Source organism: Cryptosporidium hominis (assembly GCF_000006425.1).
Source record: "Cryptosporidium hominis TU502 chromosome 7 CHRO017005, whole genome shotgun sequence".
Classification (NCBI taxonomy): domain Eukaryota; phylum Apicomplexa; class Conoidasida; order Eucoccidiorida; family Cryptosporidiidae; genus Cryptosporidium; species Cryptosporidium hominis.
The window spans coordinates 1-17,663 of record NW_667455.1 but is presented as its reverse complement, the minus strand read 5'-3'; the positions used below and the strand labels follow the sequence as shown (position 1 = coordinate 17,663).

General features: G+C 33.7%; 10 protein-coding genes across 10 annotated transcripts; 6 read left to right on the top strand and 4 right to left on the bottom strand.

Annotated features, from left to right (window-relative positions):
- Positions 1-58: 58 nt before the first annotated feature.
- On the bottom strand, positions 59-1,996 carry Chro.70042 (hypothetical protein). The annotated part of the gene is made up of 1 exon (XM_663267.1): positions 59-1,996. The coding sequence occupies one exon, from the start codon at positions 1,994-1,996 to the stop codon at positions 59-61; it is 1,938 nt and encodes a 645-aa protein (XP_668359.1).
- Positions 1,997-3,032: 1,036 nt separating this feature from the next.
- Positions 3,033-4,211, top strand: Chro.70041 (cell division control protein 28). Its single annotated transcript, XM_663266.1, has 1 exon — positions 3,033-4,211. One exon carries the CDS (start codon positions 3,033-3,035, stop codon positions 4,209-4,211), a length of 1,179 nt encoding a protein of 392 aa, XP_668358.1.
- Positions 4,212-4,568: 357 nt separating this feature from the next.
- Positions 4,569-8,063, bottom strand: Chro.70040 (hypothetical protein). The annotated part of the gene is made up of 1 exon (XM_663265.1): positions 4,569-8,063. The coding sequence occupies one exon, from the start codon at positions 8,061-8,063 to the stop codon at positions 4,569-4,571; it is 3,495 nt and encodes a 1,164-aa protein (XP_668357.1).
- Positions 8,064-9,242: 1,179 nt separating this feature from the next.
- On the top strand, positions 9,243-9,845 carry Chro.70039 (hypothetical protein). Its single annotated transcript, XM_663264.1, has 1 exon — positions 9,243-9,845. One exon carries the CDS (start codon positions 9,243-9,245, stop codon positions 9,843-9,845), a length of 603 nt encoding a protein of 200 aa, XP_668356.1.
- Positions 9,846-10,028: 183 nt separating this feature from the next.
- Chro.70038 (hypothetical protein) lies at positions 10,029-12,287 on the top strand. Its single annotated transcript, XM_663263.1, has 1 exon — positions 10,029-12,287. One exon carries the CDS (start codon positions 10,029-10,031, stop codon positions 12,285-12,287), a length of 2,259 nt encoding a protein of 752 aa, XP_668355.1.
- A 5-nt stretch (positions 12,288-12,292) lies between these two features.
- On the bottom strand, positions 12,293-13,204 carry Chro.70037 (hypothetical protein). Its single annotated transcript, XM_663262.1, has 1 exon — positions 12,293-13,204. One exon carries the CDS (start codon positions 13,202-13,204, stop codon positions 12,293-12,295), a length of 912 nt encoding a protein of 303 aa, XP_668354.1.
- Positions 13,205-13,454: 250 nt separating this feature from the next.
- Chro.70036 (exosome complex exonuclease RRP43 (Ribosomal RNA processing protein 43)) lies at positions 13,455-14,330 on the top strand. Its single annotated transcript, XM_663261.1, has 1 exon — positions 13,455-14,330. One exon carries the CDS (start codon positions 13,455-13,457, stop codon positions 14,328-14,330), a length of 876 nt encoding a protein of 291 aa, XP_668353.1.
- A 321-nt stretch (positions 14,331-14,651) lies between these two features.
- Positions 14,652-15,290, top strand: Chro.70035 (GTP-binding nuclear protein ran/tc4). Its single annotated transcript, XM_663260.1, has 1 exon — positions 14,652-15,290. The coding sequence occupies one exon, from the start codon at positions 14,652-14,654 to the stop codon at positions 15,288-15,290; it is 639 nt and encodes a 212-aa protein (XP_668352.1).
- A 440-nt stretch (positions 15,291-15,730) lies between these two features.
- Positions 15,731-16,669, top strand: Chro.70034 (immunophilin/FKBP-type peptidyl-prolyl cis-trans isomerase). Its single annotated transcript, XM_663259.1, has 1 exon — positions 15,731-16,669. One exon carries the CDS (start codon positions 15,731-15,733, stop codon positions 16,667-16,669), a length of 939 nt encoding a protein of 312 aa, XP_668351.1.
- A 21-nt stretch (positions 16,670-16,690) lies between these two features.
- On the bottom strand, positions 16,691-17,365 carry Chro.70033 (hypothetical protein). The annotated part of the gene is made up of 1 exon (XM_663258.1): positions 16,691-17,365. The coding sequence occupies one exon, from the start codon at positions 17,363-17,365 to the stop codon at positions 16,691-16,693; it is 675 nt and encodes a 224-aa protein (XP_668350.1).
- Positions 17,366-17,663: the final 298 nt, after the last annotated feature.

The window sequence follows — 17,663 nt, the reverse complement described above, 5'->3', positions numbered from 1 at the left end:
CTATTACAACTTTTCATAACTTATAAAATATTGTCTACTATAATATTTTGTGAGCTAATTACATTACTTTATGTGCATTATTTACTACTGGGAAAATACTAATCTTACCAAATGGTTCTTCTTGTTGAATATCTATCATAGACTTTGACTTTAAATGTAGTATTTGGACGAAAATGGGAGCAACTACAGAAGCGTCGCTACCTTTTACAAGTTCATCAAAAGTTAGGTTATCACTTTTTGAAAACTTAGAATTTAAATATTCCATTGTTTTTACCTCTCTTGATGAAAATAGCGATTGAATTTTTTCCTCATCATCATAGTAAGTATTTGGGGATAAGTTTATAATATTTCTTTGTGCAGTACCAAAATAATTTGTCCAAGGAGTAAAGGTTAATTCATCCTTTTCGTCAAAGTCTTGAGATTGTGACTTTTTGCCTCTTACAGGAGTATTAATTTGGAATTCTTCATCGGGATTTAGTTCTTCGTAAACAGAATTTGTATAGATTTCCTGTTCAGCATGGTCTTCAAGGCTTTCAAATGAAGAGTATGCTTTTATTGAAGGATTTGAAGTTCTTTTAACAGACTCAGATACAAATGAAGACTTATTGTTTTTCTGGATGGTTCTTTTCCTGATATTTTTAACTCTATGTCCTTCATTACTTATAAAACTCATGAGGAATTCGTCAGAAAGTCGTATTGGAAGGGTCTTGTTGAGACCTAAAACCCCCATTTCAGAATTCTTGCTTAAATTAATTAAATTTTTCAATATCTTTACATCCGATTTACTATTAGAGAAAGCAATACTTAGACTTTTATCTCCATTTTCCAATGGCCTAGAAGAAGTTACAATATCTTGAGGAATCTCGATTACTTTCATTCTTTTTGTTCCTACTCTTCCGCTATAAGCTTCACTAACTTTGACAGATTTTGATATTTCTGGAAGATTCAAAGCTGAAATATTGTTTAATATTGAGTTTTTGTCCAAAATACTTTCAGTAATTCCTGAAATACTCAATCTATTTCCAGAATCTTCAAGCGTATCTAAAACAGCTGAAAATCCTCCGATGCTATCTCTATTTGAGCCGGAAATGGGAGATGCTCTAAATGTATTAATACTTCCCCTATATTCGTGGCTATTATCAATATCTAGCAAATCTCCATTGCTACCATGTTCGGATAGCTTTCCTCTTTCAATGGAGCCAATTTCCTCTAGTCCATTAGCCAAGATTTCACTAAAATCCACGCTTGCACCACGGCGTTTTTCAATATTTGCCTCCAAATCAATCTCTACTCCTGACTCATTGACTATCAATCTATCTTCTATCATCATTTCTACATCTGCGTCTTCATTTTCTTCATTGTTAATGAAATCATCAAATTCCATATCTAGTAAAATTGGCATTGAACCTGCTTGATACAGATTCTGGTCGCTTCTTTGACTCAAAGTCAGTTCTAAATTTGGATTCTCGCTCCTCTCAGTTACTTGGGATAATGGAACCATTTCCAACTGGTCTATTGAATTCTCATTTATATTCAGAGTTAAATTTATATCCTCAATGTCTATTACACTTTTTAGTTGTTTCGAATGATTTTGAGGCCTATCTATTTTGGGATTTGATCCTTCCTTATTAATAAACTTGATAGAATTCAAATTATTTGGATTGCTGTGCAAGTTTTTACTGAAGTTCTGCATTCTTGTGAATACTGTTGTACATTTATTATCAAGATATTCAACTTTATGGCAAAAAAGTTTAACTACACCCGTTAATAAACCACATGAAATCCTCAGTGGGATCCATTGATTTTCCGAATTTGTAATTTTGATGATTTCTTGAACGCTTTCATCAATATTAATGCTCATCAGCTGTTTCTTTTTGATTCTTTTCTCGAAATATGCTGTTAACCACAAATTTACCAGAGTTTCGCTCTTTACATATTTCAAAATAGAAAATTCCCCTACAGAACTCTCAGCTAAATGAGTATTTTCTAGACTCATTTTTTTCTTAATGTAAACAAAAAAAAAGCTAAATTATACTCCGTCTAACTTATTCTTACTCAAAAAGTTAATTAATGGCTAGGAAACTTAAACCTGTCAAACCATCAACATCTTTCAGCTCTTTTAATTTAATTAAATAAAGAAGAATGTGCAATAACTCTAAGTAAGGAAAAAAATATATATTAATAAATTCTTCCTTTCATAAGTGACAATTTTTGTTTCCACACTAAAATTTAATTATTTCCCTCCATGCTAGTGGAACAAAAATTACATAACCCACACGTGCCCGCCTTAGTTTTGACTATAATAAAGAAATAAAATGAGAAAAAATTATTTTAAAACAAGATATGAAGGTGTAACAAAAGCAGAAAATGGAAATATGGTGCACGAAATGTCATACCATATAATTTCACTTTCTTAGAAAATATTCATTACTCGATTTAAGTTTTACTATTTACTTTGCTACATCTAACAATAATTTTTTTCCAGAATAAATGTTGAACAGACTTAAAACTCGACTCATATTTCTCATTTAGATTAAACTATTTTACTTAATAATAATTTTTAGTGGCTATAATTAATTCCAATGAACTATTAATTTGCTAAAGCATTCATTAAAATGATTATCGACATTAATTAGTGAGGTGCATGCAAGAGTTGGGCGGGCAATGTGGGGTGTGCAGAGTGTGTTAGTAATGTTTTTTTACATGTGGGAGATACCACCACGTGAAATATTGATTAGTGGAAGAGGATTTATCAGAAGAAGAGTTTTTGGTTCGCCTCCTGGCAGTGAATTGTTATTTTTTTTCGCAATATAGGTAAAAAAGAAATTAAACTATACTAAAACTTCTACATATTAAGAGAAAGCTTATGTTGTGGCAAAATTAAGTGGACAGGGGTTAAATAAGGAAAAGGATTAACTTATTGGCATTTGGCTCTTACTCAGAAGGAAGAGATTAATTTTTTTTTAATAGTTTATATGAGTTTAAATTGAAGAAAAATACAAATCACAAGGTTAATTACTTAATTTGAAGAAATGCAACAAACTACGGTGATTAAATCAAAAACAACAAGTTATGTAGTTTTGCAAGATTTAGGAAGTGGAACCTACGGGCGAGTTGTGAAAGCTTATGACCAAAACAACCCCACCCACCTTGTGGCAATAAAGCTATTTCACCTTGAAGAGCACGAGGATGAAGGGGTTCCTGCCACTTCCATTCGTGAGTTGGATATATTACGTACTTTAAACCACCCGAATATAGTTGACTTATATGAGGTTCATTATAGCAGGCCAACAGATGGCTCTCCATTATTAATGGGAGTTTTTGAGCTCTGTGCAAATGATTTGAAAAAACACTGTAAAGTTCACACTCAGCAATTGAGGGATAGATATCCTGATTTAAAGAATCCAATAGCAGAACATACCGCATGGGCTAAAGAATTAATGTTTCAGCTATTGAATGGCATGGCATATTGCCATTCTCACAATATAATGCATCGCGATTTGAAGCCGCAAAACGTACTTATGGGAATGGATGGCGTTCTTAAGATTGGTGATTTTGGCCTTGCTAGGGCCTGCAGACTACCAATACCAGAGTATACCCATGATGTTCTTACTATGTGGTATAGAGCTCCAGAAATCCTATTGGGGATTGATAAATATTCTCCTTCTGTAGATGTCTGGTCTGTTGGATGTATAATGGCAGAACTACTAAGAGGCGGTCACGCACTTCTTCCAGGAGAATGCGAAATAGATATGGTCTGGAGGATTTTTAGGTATTTTGGAACCCCAACTGAGGAAAGTTGGCCTGAGATTGGTAAGCTCAAATACTTTGACAAGAACTTCCCTGTGTGGACATGCAATGTACAGGAAAATCTTAAAAACCTTTGTAAGCTAGCTGATGCTTCTGCAATTGATTTGCTATCCAAATTATTGGTTTGTAATCCAAACAAAAGGATATCTTGTAAAAACGCTCTTTTACATCCATGGTTTGATGATATTGATAGGTCTAAATATGTTATGTGGGATAGCAGAGTTGTTCTTCCATCTCCAAGAAATTTACATTCAAGGTTTAATGAAATGATTAATGATGAAAATGTTCAGCAGAACAATCGAGCTAGTCGTAGATCTTTAACCAAAGGTGTTTCTTCTGACAAAAGGAGGAGGGATTCCGATAAGAGAAATGCAAAGCCGACTGTTGGAGCTGTATTATGATTCGGGATACTATTTTTGTGAGTTAATTAAAGCTTACCTCGATATAATTATATATAGAATAAAAATTACCTTAATTAATTATTGTATTCAAATATGCGACCTTGGAAAGTTGAATGATAAAACTTTCCAAGTTTCATAGTTATACTTGGAGTTCATATTTAATTATTTTGGATAATCATCAAAAGTACTATTTGGAGAATATTTTCGACTTTAAGTATATTTATTGACTAAATATTAAATAATAGATCAATAAGGTTCTAAGGTTTCTGAATTATCCTTTTTATTTGTTGGATTCTTACTATTTTTAGTTTTAGGACCAAAAGAAATCAATAATTAGAAGTTGAAACAGTTAATTAATTAATTAGATAGAAATTGGGAAACTTGGGTAGTCACTCTTTTAGCACTTAAAAGAGCTCCTTGAATAGAACCAAATCCATCAACAGTAGTTCCATCCCCTGCAAAATACAAATGCCCCTCAAAATGTGGTTTGATTAGTTGATTAATATTGGACTCCTTACTATTGCTGGAATGAATTGGAATGCTTCCTAAGTAATAGGGGTCATCTTTCCAGCTTTTGACATAAAAGTCCAAAAGATCAATTTCGAGATCTTTTGGAGAAATTTCTTTAAGTATCCCAAAACAAATATTCGCGAGCTGCTGAGGACTCAAGAATTCTGGGTTTGGAGTTGAATCAGACTCTGATTCAATCTGTGGACATATCTTTTCGGCTAAGGGAGGAGTAATTCCGCACATGATTGTATTTGGGATATCTTTATGGGTATACATAGTTATGCATGGGTGGTCTAGATGGTGTATTTTATCTGCAAGTCTCGAAAAGTATATATCCGACTCCTTTTCGCATTTGACGGAGTTTGAGGTTGTGATGATAGATGATGGAGAGCTAGAGATTGCGTTGCAATTTGTACTTGGAGTAGACCCTGAGTTAGAAAGAATTGGATTAATACTTAGTTTTAAAAATAATTCAGTGTAGCTGTTCATTTCCAATAGCTTAATGGACCTAATAGTTTCATAAGGCAATGGTGGGATAAATTTGATGGAATTCTTAAATGAAGATATATTAGAAAGTTGGCATTGAGCTCCTTGTACTTTATTAGAATTCCCAGGATTATTCTCAGATGATTGGACACTCTTCTTTAAAACTCCAATAGGAAGAGTACAAATAACGCATGAAGAGCTGAACCATGTTCCATTACTAATTCTAACGTTAACCTGATCTGTCTCGTTATTGTATAGTATATCAGAAACCGGACTATTAAAATGAGTATTATTAAGTATTTCGTTGTTTTGGATTAACTTTTGAAGTTCACAGTCAATAAGATCACACTCATCAAAGCTTCTTTCTATAATAGATTCTTTCTGCAGTTGGATATGATGGAATATGCTTGCAGAGAATTTAAGTCTTTCAAGGTTGTTTTTGGGGTAACACCAGTACTCCCTCCATGGGAGTTCTTCAAATCCTACAAATCTTGGAAGTCTTTCCCAGTAGAACTGTTCGATATTTTTGAATAGATTCTCTCCATAATCACCACATGTTGCCTTTTCTATGTACTTTTTTGAGAAATTGGAGAGATTCTTAATATTTAACCTTTTCAAGGAAAGCGGAAGACAGTAGTTAATAAGAATCCACCTCCAGTTGACAGTTTCTCCAAATTCCTTAATTCTCTGAAGGACCAATTTAGCTGGATTAACCCTTTCAAAGTAATCATTTCCACTTTTACACATAAATTCTTTGATTGGAGGCTCGAGAACTGTTGAAAGAGGATGAAACATGTCAATCACAACTTCTTCAAGTAACTCGAGAGAAAGCCGGATGAGTTCATTTGCCATGGAAACTGTTTCCTCAGAAAGCTGGCTAACCAATTCTTCCGTATTTTCGTCATTATTCTTTTTCCTATCAGCTTCTCTGGAGCTCTCCCTAGTATCTCTTTTTTCTCTGTAAAAGCAAATTTCACTGGAAAGTCTTCTTTTATGATTTGTCCACTGGTTGTAACTGGAAATTCGTCCAAAAGGAATATTTTGAGCTTCTAGCACAAGAACACTGAACCCTTTGTTAAGTAGGGCTTCTGCAGATTTGAGACCAGAAACTCCAGCTCCAATGATTATAACATCGTATGTTTTGGTGATAGGATTATTTGTAAGTCCAACTTTTTTTTGGGATTTCTGACAACTATCGTCTTTATCCATTGACCATACAATCCAAGGAGCAAGGAAGTATCTTTGTAAAGTTTGAGGGAGAGAAAGCCAGGTCAAAAGTTTTGGAAAGAATGCCTTTCTCATTGCTTTCTCTGCCCCATAGTATTTGAGAGCATCCAAATCCCACCTTCTTCCAGCTTCATCATAGGTTTCAAATGGGCCATAGACTCTTAGCATTCCATTTTTTGCAAATTGTGTATAGTAACCAAGCTTGTTCCCAATTTCACCATAAAATATATTCCTATCATATGAGCATGTAACTTCTAAGCTTTGCCCAGTTTCAAGTTGACAGTAGGCCTCTCTTCTGGATTCCAAGATCCCTCCAGATTCTACAACACTGACAGAACCATAAGGCGTTTTCCATTTCATATTATACTTGTCAAATTTGATTAGGGGAGTATTTGATGGTAAAAGAGAACAAAAGTCGTGGATAAACTGAGCAAACTTGTCAGTTGGCTGAACGCTCAAGTGTTGACACAAAGCACAAATAAGTTTTTCACTTAGGAAATGAGCAGCTATTGGACTACATGGATTGCTGCTTCGGATATACAAGATACACAAGTGGCAGAAAAATCTTCCACATGCAACGCAACTGGAAAATCTAGATTCAATTGTGGCGTTTGCACTTGCATTTTGACAAAGATTGGCCTGTTTTTGAAAGCAAATTGCACAAGATCCATCATTAATACTGCTTAGGATGAGTCTTTGGTGACTATGTAGTTCCTGGTTTCCCCTATGAATTCTTCTAGGCACAATTTCCGAGTAGCTTTCTCCAATAGCAGTAATCATTAGTGGAGCTGATTGGTAATCTTGGCCTCCTGCCTTTATTTGAACAGCTTTGAATTCCAGGGCAACAGCTCGACTCTCAAAAAAGCCACCGTGTTGTTTAAAACTGAAGTGTTTTCTTTTTCCATCTTTTCTCCTTCTCCAACATCCCTGGCGTTTTCCACTAAGTTCAATATGTAACCCATTTCCATTGATCAATCCACTTCTGACCTTTCTAAGAAAAGTTAAATCTTCTGGAGTATGAAATGTCCAGTGCCACTCAATGGGAGCTCTCGGGTTAATTGGGTTTCTCTGATTATACTCATTTTGATATTCACATATTATGCAGGTACTTAGCTCGGAGTTAAAAAGAGATACATCATGAACTCTAGAAAACTGAAGACAAGGATTGCAGATTGATCTTCCACATGTTTCAACAACGCATGTAAATCCTGTAGCATCAGAATTACTGGGACATGTTTGGATTGAGTTGATATCGGAGTTAATTTTGCTTCCAAAGCTTGATCTCAGAATACTACCACATGAAAAACATATTAATCCCTTTTTCATCATGTTTAAAAAGTGCGAGTGAAATCTAATAATAGAGGTACTTCCAATATTTTTCTTATCCATAGTCGAGTTCTTATCTGTAACATTCTTATGGTATCCTGTACTCATTAAAAGGTTTTTACTACCATTATTCTCTTGGTAGTAGCTTGAAATTAGTCCTTCAAACCTATTTTTAATTCCTGGGGTATTGTATGAATCTGAAATTTGAAGAAGATCATTTTCTGGATGGTTTCTTCTAATTGCAGCTTGTTCGTTAATTCTATACCAAAATTCATTTCTTGGCTCCCCAAATATATTGTTCATTATTCCAAGTCTTAGGTATCTCTGAGATAATTTATTTATACTTGATACACACCTTTGATTATCTATTCTTATTCTTTTTTCTTCTATTTTCTTTTATATTCTCCAATTGAATCTATCTTATTAGGTAATAATTTTTTAGTTGAAAGAAACTTAGCAGATTCTCTTGTTTGACTAAACTTGGATTTTAATATGTAATATTAGTAATAAGAATATTAATAGTAATAATTAAAATAAACCCTTAACTTGAATTCTCAAAATATATCAATTTAATCATTAAATTCAAGCATTTGCCTCTCTTTTTTCCAAGATTTAAATATTTTTTTTTTTGCATGCTAATTGATGACATTTTTCTAAGATTTGCATTTAGAATGTGGGGCATTTAATGACAGTATTTTGCATGCAATGCCGGTATCGAGTAATATTTAGGCGCTGCGTTTAGTAATATAATTGAAAAAATATGTAAAAATTGGATTTTTCGTATTAGGTAGACCAACTAAAATTTTGTTACATTAAGATAAATTTTGGTAAGGCAATTTAAATAGTTTTTATTTGAATCAGTTTTCTTCTTAAATTTTTTTTATTCTATACTTTCTTGTATATGCTTGACTTGGAGAAAAGTATATTTTTGGCGCGCTCAAATAATATATTTTTATTTTCCAATTTAAAAGAAAACAATTGATTTCAATTAGGAATTAAATAAACAACTTTTAGTCAGCTAAGGAGGATATAAAGAAAAAAGTATCTTTATTTAATTATTTTTGGGACCAAAAATATATTTTGGTCTTAATATTCTCAAAATTGAGGATTAGTTAGTCTGTACTCCTAAAAAGATGAATACTATAGTTAAAGGATTTTATAATAGCATATTTAGACGAAGTGAAAGATTGGAGGAAGCAAGAGAAGCGTATAGAGAGCGAGATATCGAAAGGTCAGCGTAAGTTTTATAATTTTATTTGTTTAGAAACACGGCTAATTAATGATGAATTCTTCAAACAAAAATATATTCTATTTAGTTTAGTACACAAAAGATATCCCCATAAAGAGGAACATCTTGGAACTCAGAGTGAACTACTTAAGGTCATTGTTTTTGGTGGTCTAGATGGGATCATCACCATATTTTCACTTGTTTCTGGCTGCGTTGCTGCTGGGTTTACAACTATTCAGCTTTTTACAATTTGCATGGGCAGTCTATTAGCAGATGCATTTGCTATGTCAGTTGGAGAGTATGTTAGTTCTAAAGCTGAAAAGGAGTTTGTTCATTCTGAACAAGAAAGAGAAAAATGGGAAGTCGAAAATTACCCAGAGGAAGAAATAAGTGAAATGTACAATTTATATCAGTTAAAACATGGGTTTTCTGAAGAAGATGCACAGAAAATGGTAGATTTAACTTTTAAATACAAGGATTTTTTTATATCAAACATGATGTTTGAGGAATTGGGATTGATAATTGAGCAAGGTGACTCCTCTCAACCCTCACCACTAAAAACTGCTACTTTCATGTTTTTCAGCTTCGCACTATTTGGACTCATACCAATGCTTTCCTTTGTTTCATTTAAATACATATTTTCTCTATCTGATCTACTCAACGAGTTTTCCCAGGCACTTTCTTTCTCTACGGCATGTATTTGCTGTGCTGTTACACTTTATGTTTTGGGATATGTTAAAGGAAAATTCTGCAATATGCCTCCAATTAGATCTGCAATTACAATGCTTATTAGTGGACTTATCCCAGGCACTGTTTCTTATTCTGTTGCAGCTTTTGTTACTTACCTTACAAGTTAATTATGTCCGCAATATATCAAAGTAATATTAACCGCTCGCGCCAAATAGTCATAGGGATTTTTTGAATATTTCCAAATACAATTATAATTTTATTCCAATCTTTGCTTATTTCCCAAAACTTAGAATCATTTGAGTTGATCTATGCCATTTACCTCGTTATATGTTTCTTGAATTCAACATACAATGACTCTCAGATCGAAATATCGGAGTCTGAAATCTAAAAATGGCAATTCTAGACCAATTGGTACTACTTCCAAAAAAATAAGGACTGATACGAGAAAATTTGATTCTGATAGTACTCTAAGCGACTTAGATGGAGAAATAAATGGGATTATTTCAAATTCTTCAGATGTATATTCTAAGTGGATGCAATTTGTTCGAAATGACTTTCAAAATAATTTAAAGGAATCTTCAAAGGAAAAGGAAGCTGAAAGTAATGACACTGAAGAGGTCACTAATTCAATTGATACTCATAATGGAGCATTAGAAGGAAATGTTGAAACCGAGATAACTTTTACTAAAAAACATGGCGAATATTTTGCTGACTATACCAATGATGGTATGCAACAAATTCCTGAGATTAATTGCAAAGTGACTGCAGGATCTAAAGAGAAAACTGAGAAGGAGATAGTAAATCTTCCTGGTTTTAGTCCATTCAAACTCGAGAGTTCCCAAGTGTCTGATAGGATTAGAGACATTGAAAAGTTAATATTAGAAACTCCAAAATTTAGGAAAGGAAAACTTAATCTGGCTAATTTTCAAATGGATTCAAAATTTAGGCAAAATTGGGGAAAGCATGTGGAATCTTTTGAAATTCTAGAATCTCATGAATTGGATGAGTTGAATACCTTTTATGGGATTGTTAATGGCTACATTGATGTAGAATATTCGAATTTAAAAGCCATTACTTCTCCTTGGGCAATGTCACTTTGCATGTTACATATTAGTAGACATATATATAACTCCAGACAGCTTGTAATGAATAATAACTCAAAATTGCAAGAAGCCATTAAGGATAAGGGTAATTCTAATATTGATAATTTAGGAGATGATAGATTCAGAGATCAAGGTTTCAATAGATGCAGAGTTTTAATTTTGTGTCCATTCAAAGGAGTTGCTAAGAAACTTGTAGATACTTTAGTTACAATATTACCCCATGGAAAGGTATTAAGAGGATATGACAGGTTTGAAGAAGAATTTGGGCTTCCTGATAATTCTTCGGAGAATGAGGAAGCCACCAATGAAGGTAAAGAGCAAATTAAGAAGGATCAAAAGGCTGAAAGCGTAGAAAATCAGAACAAAACAAATTTATTAGAAAGTAAATTAGGCAGAAATGATGAGCTTTATAGATATCTTTTTGAAGGTAAAGACCATGATGACGAATTTAAGCTTGGCATTCAGCTTACCAAATCTGGAATGAACCTATACAGTTCTTTTGACAACTCTGATATTATTATTGCTTCTCCATTAGGTATTAGAAGAGTGATGGGGATGAGTGAAGGAGGAAAAGGTTCAGATATTTCGTTCTGTTCAAGTATCGAAGTTTGTTTAGTTTTTGGAGCTGACATAATTTTTATGCAAAACTGGGATCATATACTTGATGTATTTAAAGTGATGAACAAACTTCCTAAAAAATCACTAGGAAACTGCGATATTAGAAGAGTGTACCAAACATTCTTAGATGGGAATTCAAAGGAATTCAGACAAACAATTATGATTTCTGCATGTAGAATAGAAGATATTAATTCATTATTTAGAAACCATACACAAAATAGAAGAGGGTTTATAAGATTATGGAAACCACTAGAGAAGATAATAGGATACATGGAGAAGAATTTACCATTGTATATTGCGCCGAAGTTAGTGGAGGGAATTCAACAAATGTTTATTAAGACAGGTGACACAGGGACGCCAGAAGAGTGTTTGCTTAATTACTTTGGTTCAACTCTTTATCCTGATATTTTGGCAGCTTTAGATGGGAAAACAGAGAGAGTATTAATTGTACTTTCAAATTATGTAATATATCTGAGGATTAGAAAATACCTTCTTCAACAAAACGCAATATTTGCTTCATGTAATGAGTCAACATCAAATGCTTCACTTTCTAGAAATAGATTTGCATTTTATAAAGGAGAGCTCCCGATTTTAATAACTACAGAGAGGTTTTTATTCTTTAGGAGATACCTTCTTAAAGGTGCAACAAAGGTGATATTCTGTGGTCCTCCAATCTACCCGAGTATTTATCTGGATTGTATTCAAAGCATTAACTTTTCACAAGGCCCAGATAAAAGTAATCCAAAATCTACTGCTCCACTAGCAATTACTCTCTTTCATTGGCAAAATTCCTTAGCTCTTGAAAGAATTGTCGGTACATCAAAGTGCTCAAATTTGATTCAAAATGCAAAGGCATCCAAGCCAGTAGTTTTTAAAATACCTAAATAATTTTTCTATCTTTTAGATGAATATAATGTATGAAGCTTTCTCACCAATTCTCTTTGGCCTTGATCTTTTTCTTCCATATCTAGCTTTCTGTTACCTTCCAGTATCTTTTTAATTGAAATCTCTTTCATTAGACTGGAATTTCTGTTTCTAATATAATTATATCTTTGAGGAATACTTATTGTAGTTCTAATTGAATTGGAAGGCCTTGCCGCATTTGTAACACTATAACTTGAGTTGGACTTTGATGCATTATTCGATTTAGTTTCTGAGCTAACCCCCAAGTCATCAATCGAAAACCTGACCTTTCTTTCTGTATTTACTCTATTAGTTGAATATCTTGAAGAAAAGTCTTCTTGCTCTGAAGAATTATCTGAATAATCATTAGATTCATCACTTTCTAGCTCATCTTTATAGGAATACTCATCATTTGAGTACTCTGGATCTCTATTATTAGAACTAGTATAGCTTTTTGAAACCTCATGTTCTAAATTCTCATAAGTAGTTTGTGTAGATAAATCTTCAGATGGGAGGATGGATTTTGTATATGCAGAGTCATTATCACGCTCAACCATTTCCACAGATGTTGCTCTAGTAAGTGAATCACCATCAAGAGTTTCCCTAAGTATTATTTCAAGTACTTTCTTCTCCTCAGATTCAATTGTTCTTAAGGCACTTTCTAAAAGCTGTAATTCTTCCTTATGGAGGTTGATTAGATCCTTAATAGCATTTTTTTGTACAACACACATTTCATGACGCTTCTGAAGCATTGAAATTTCAAGTTTGGCAGAATTTAATTCATTCTTTTTATTTTTATCGTTCACATTTTCTTCTTGAACTACTGGGTGAGTTTTATTCAATGTCTTTGCTTTCTTAATCAATTCTTCAAATTGATCGGTAATGGTTTTAGAGCTTTGCATCTTAGTCTACAACACTTAAATAAGCGTGATAGCAAAGAGTAATTACAATTTTTGTGGCTTTAACATAACAAATTCTTAAATTTCAATTAAATAGTTTTTCATAATTTTATAAACATGCAGATTGGGTGTCATCCTCTTATTTTTGGCGCCTAAGCCATACTAAGTATTTGATGTCGAGAAACATATTTAATGGAGAATTAAAAAGAGAACGGCATATGTTTGGATTTAATGTTGTAATGACAGTTTTATAATGAATAAGAGTTCACTTTGGTATTTAAGACCTGATGAGTACTTGAACCGCTTCTTGGAACAAGGAGTAAGGTGTGACGGAAGGAAACCTGAAGTTTGTAGAAATTTTAAGCTAGAATTGAACGAGCTAAGCTCTAGCAATTATGGAGCTATCTCTGTCAGAATAGGGAAATCATCGTACATTGCCTGTTGTAACCCCCAGATAATTCATACAGGCCTTGATCAAGAATCAAATAATGCCATAACAAATACAAGAATAAATGTTTCCTTAGAACTTCCAACCATATGTGGATTTACAGGCAACCCTAATCATTCCAACTTTGTCTCCAATTCAATCACAGAGTGTTTGAATGACTCACGCATTATTAACAAGGAAGCATTCATAACAAAATTCCAGGGTAAAGAGTTACACTGGTTGATTGACATTAAAGTGGTTTGCCTATCTTACGATGGAAACCCATTGGATTATACACTAATTGCATCGATTGCATCCCTTCGTAATACTATTTTACCTAAGAACTTGGTTTGGGATGACGACTACAATTGGTTCAGGATTTCCTCTGATCCGGTTTCTAAAGATGAAGTTAAAAGAGAACAAATGATGCAAGATAGTTCAAGTTTCTTTCTAAAAAAAGTTCCAATATTTGTTTCCTTTTCATACCTTAATGATAGCATATGGGTTTGCGATCCAAACTACATGGAGGACTCGATAGGAAGCAGCGTTACTATTTGCTGCGTTGATAGCCAAATCAACACTTTACAGACCCAATGCATTAGCAAATACACTCCAGGAAAGTTAAAAAACGACCTGAGCCAACTTATTGATGTTGCCTCTAAAAGAGCAGACGAAATCAGAGCATGTCTCTTGGGGCAATGAGCTATTACTCTATTAAATAAGAATAGAACTATGGCTTGCAGTTTAGACTGCAAGTGTAGACTTATATACACATCTAAACCTATATTTGTTCAATCGCATTAAATTACTCTTCTTCCTAATTCTTTCACACCCTTTATTCATTTTTACTAAGAGACCCAGTACCAAAATGCCGGTACAAGAAATGATAATAACTTGCCGCCTAATCATGTGGGTGTGAGACAGAATATTACTTGAGGCCTAATAAAGGTAAAAATACGCAGTCCTAGAGTAATCTATTATTGGCAAAGATTTTTAAACAAGGATTACTAATATTTTAGGAAAATGGCAGCTCAAGCACCAGAATTCAAGCTTGCATTGGTTGGCGATGGAGGCGTTGGTAAAACTACACTTGTAAAACGCCACTTAACTGGAGAGTTTGAAAAGAAATATATTCCGACTATTGGCGTTGAAGTACATCCATTGAAGTTTAACACAGATTTCGGTCCATTAATCTTCAATGTTTGGGATACTGCAGGCCAGGAGAAATTTGGTGGGCTCAGAGATGGTTATTATATAAAGGGACAATGTGCTATTATTATGTTCGACGTTACTTCCAGAATTACATACAAGAATGTTCCAAATTGGCACAGAGATATTGTTCGCGTTTGCGAAAATATTCCAATCGTTTTGGTTGGAAACAAAGTTGATGTTAAGGATAGACAGGTTAAGGCAAGACAAATTCAATATCATAGAAAGCGTAACCTCCAGTACTACGATATTTCTGCAAGAAGTAACTACAACTTTGAGAAACCATTCTTGTGGTTAGCAAGAAGATTAACAAATCAGCCAGCTTTGCAATTGGTCGGTCAGCATGCAAAAGCTCCAGAAGTTAATATTGACCCAACTCTCGTTGCTCAAGCTGAGAGAGAATTAAGTGAGGCAGCAAATGCACCAATTGAAGATGATGACGAAGACCTTTAAATAAATAAAAGGTTTTTTTTAAAGTCAACATTCTCCAAAAGGTACATTTTGGAGCTCGAATTTCTTTGCTATTTGGTCAATATACCAGGTAATCTAATATTGTCTATTATCGAGATTTACGTATGAAAGAAATTGCTGAATTTAGCTCTAATAAGGCTTATTCTAGTAGGTAGATTGCACGGTATTTGAAAGTTTTAATCCTCTTATAAAGTACAAGATTGAATGTCTAATAGTCTGACTATTAACTATCGTTGTACTATTCTATTTTTCATATTTTTTTCAGATATTTTTTTAGCTTTATTTTTGCCGTTCCCACTCACCTGGCTGAATAATCCATATATCGGAGGTTTGGCGCCACGTATTTATTTATAGTCAAGTTAGGCCCTAGAGTTAAATTTACATAAACTGATAGAGAAACATTTCTAGGAAAATTAAGTAAAATGTTTAAGTTAATCGGATTTACTTTGTCAACAAAGGGTTCAAAGAACAATAATGAATTTGAGTTTAGCGAATTTGGCTTAACCTTGTCACATATTACATTAACAGAAGGTACTCAAGTTAGTGTATACGTCAAGTTTCCAACCGATCAGGGATATCCACAGGACGATTTAATCGTAGCGACAGTAACTAAGTCTCAACCAAATGCATGTATTCATCAACAAGAATTTCCGACAGGCTCAACATTGTACTGTAAAGGAAGTGGTGTAGTAGATTGCATTGCCAATCTACCAGTGCAAGACTGTTGTGAAGATGGATGCTGTGAAGCTAACCATTCTGATGATGAAGAATCTGAAATTTCTTCGCTTGAAGGTGATGAATCAGAGAAGCAAGGAGAGGATATTGAAATGAAAAACTTCGATTCAGAATCAGAGTCTGATTCATTATCAACAGCATCAGAGAAAGAGCCACAGAAAGGTGGGAAAAAAGTTATCAAAACAATAGAAAAAGTAAAGGCTGAAGATAAAAAAAAAGCTTCTGCTTTGACAAAAGAGATAAAGAACGTTCAGAATGATGTTATTTCTCCAGGATTCAAGAAAGAGTTTCCAAATGGATTAAAATATGAAGTTTTATCTATTTCAAAGAATGTGAAATCAGATATTCCTCAGATTGCTCTCGTAGGAAGCAAAGTTAATGTTAAATATGAAGGTAGATTAGCAAAAACCGGCAAAAAGTTTGATAGTGGAAATCTTTCATTTATTATTGGAAGCGGACAGGTAGTTCCTGGATTTGATCAGGGAGTTAAGGGAATGATAGTAACAGAAACTAGAAGAGTATTCATCCCTTCAAAACTAGGATATGGTGCAAGAGGATGTCCTCCTGTAATACCCAAGAATGCCGACTTAGTTTTTGAAATTACATTGCTTAGTACTAAACATTAATTTCTTAGGTAAGCTAAATAATTAGTCTAAATCGTTGTTTGTATCATCTTTATATAATTTTTTGAGTGAAGTAGGGATTTTTTCCTTACTGAACACTGAAGTTAAGTCAGATTTGGGAGGTGAGTTCATTTTTTTGAGCCCAATTACTTGAAAGTGCCCTATAGCATCATCGTAATAAATTAAAACAATTTTTGTGTAATCCACTTGATCTCCAAGTGTAGGGTAAAAGATTCCTCTATTCTTCCATAGTATTATAACTTTGACATTATAGATTTTCTCTATATAGTTTACATCCCATTGGGCTCCCCAATGGGTATTTCCTGGTTTGGACAAAAATTTGTGTACCAAAAGTGCTTTTTTAATGTTTGTAGATATATCTGTTCCATACTGAAAATTGCTATTTAGTATGCTTGAAGGAGACCATAGATCTTTCCAGTCACCAAAGGCTTCCGTTGTAGCAAGAACTTCCATTCTCTCTAAGTAAGTAGTTTCGTTCCAATTACTTAAAAGCTCTGTATTGTTGGAAGTCGAATTAGAGTTAGGATGAGCAGTATTATTATAATTTAAGGTATTTGAAATTTCTCCATTTGTATCAATTACATTCTCAATATTCGAAGTCTTTGTATTTCCATCGGAACTATATAATGATGTAGTGTTAATACCCACAAATTGATCTGCAACTAGCCTTCTAAGCATAGAAACGCTAGTATTACTAAGATTCAAAGATGATATAATTGAATTATAAAGACAATCCCCCCCTCCTCCACAATCTCTAAAGCAAACCCAGTAGCCAAATCTTCTAAATCTTTTTTGCCAAGTATAAGAAACATCTCTCCAGTGATACTTTGATCCTACCAGTTTAGAGAGAGTTTTGCAGTAATTATATGCAGGCAGTTTACTTGGTAATGAGATTGAGTCTGTAGAAACGGAAGCAATACGATTCGCTGCTCTAATTTGCTCCTCAATGACGGACTCTTCCACCTCGTGAATCACG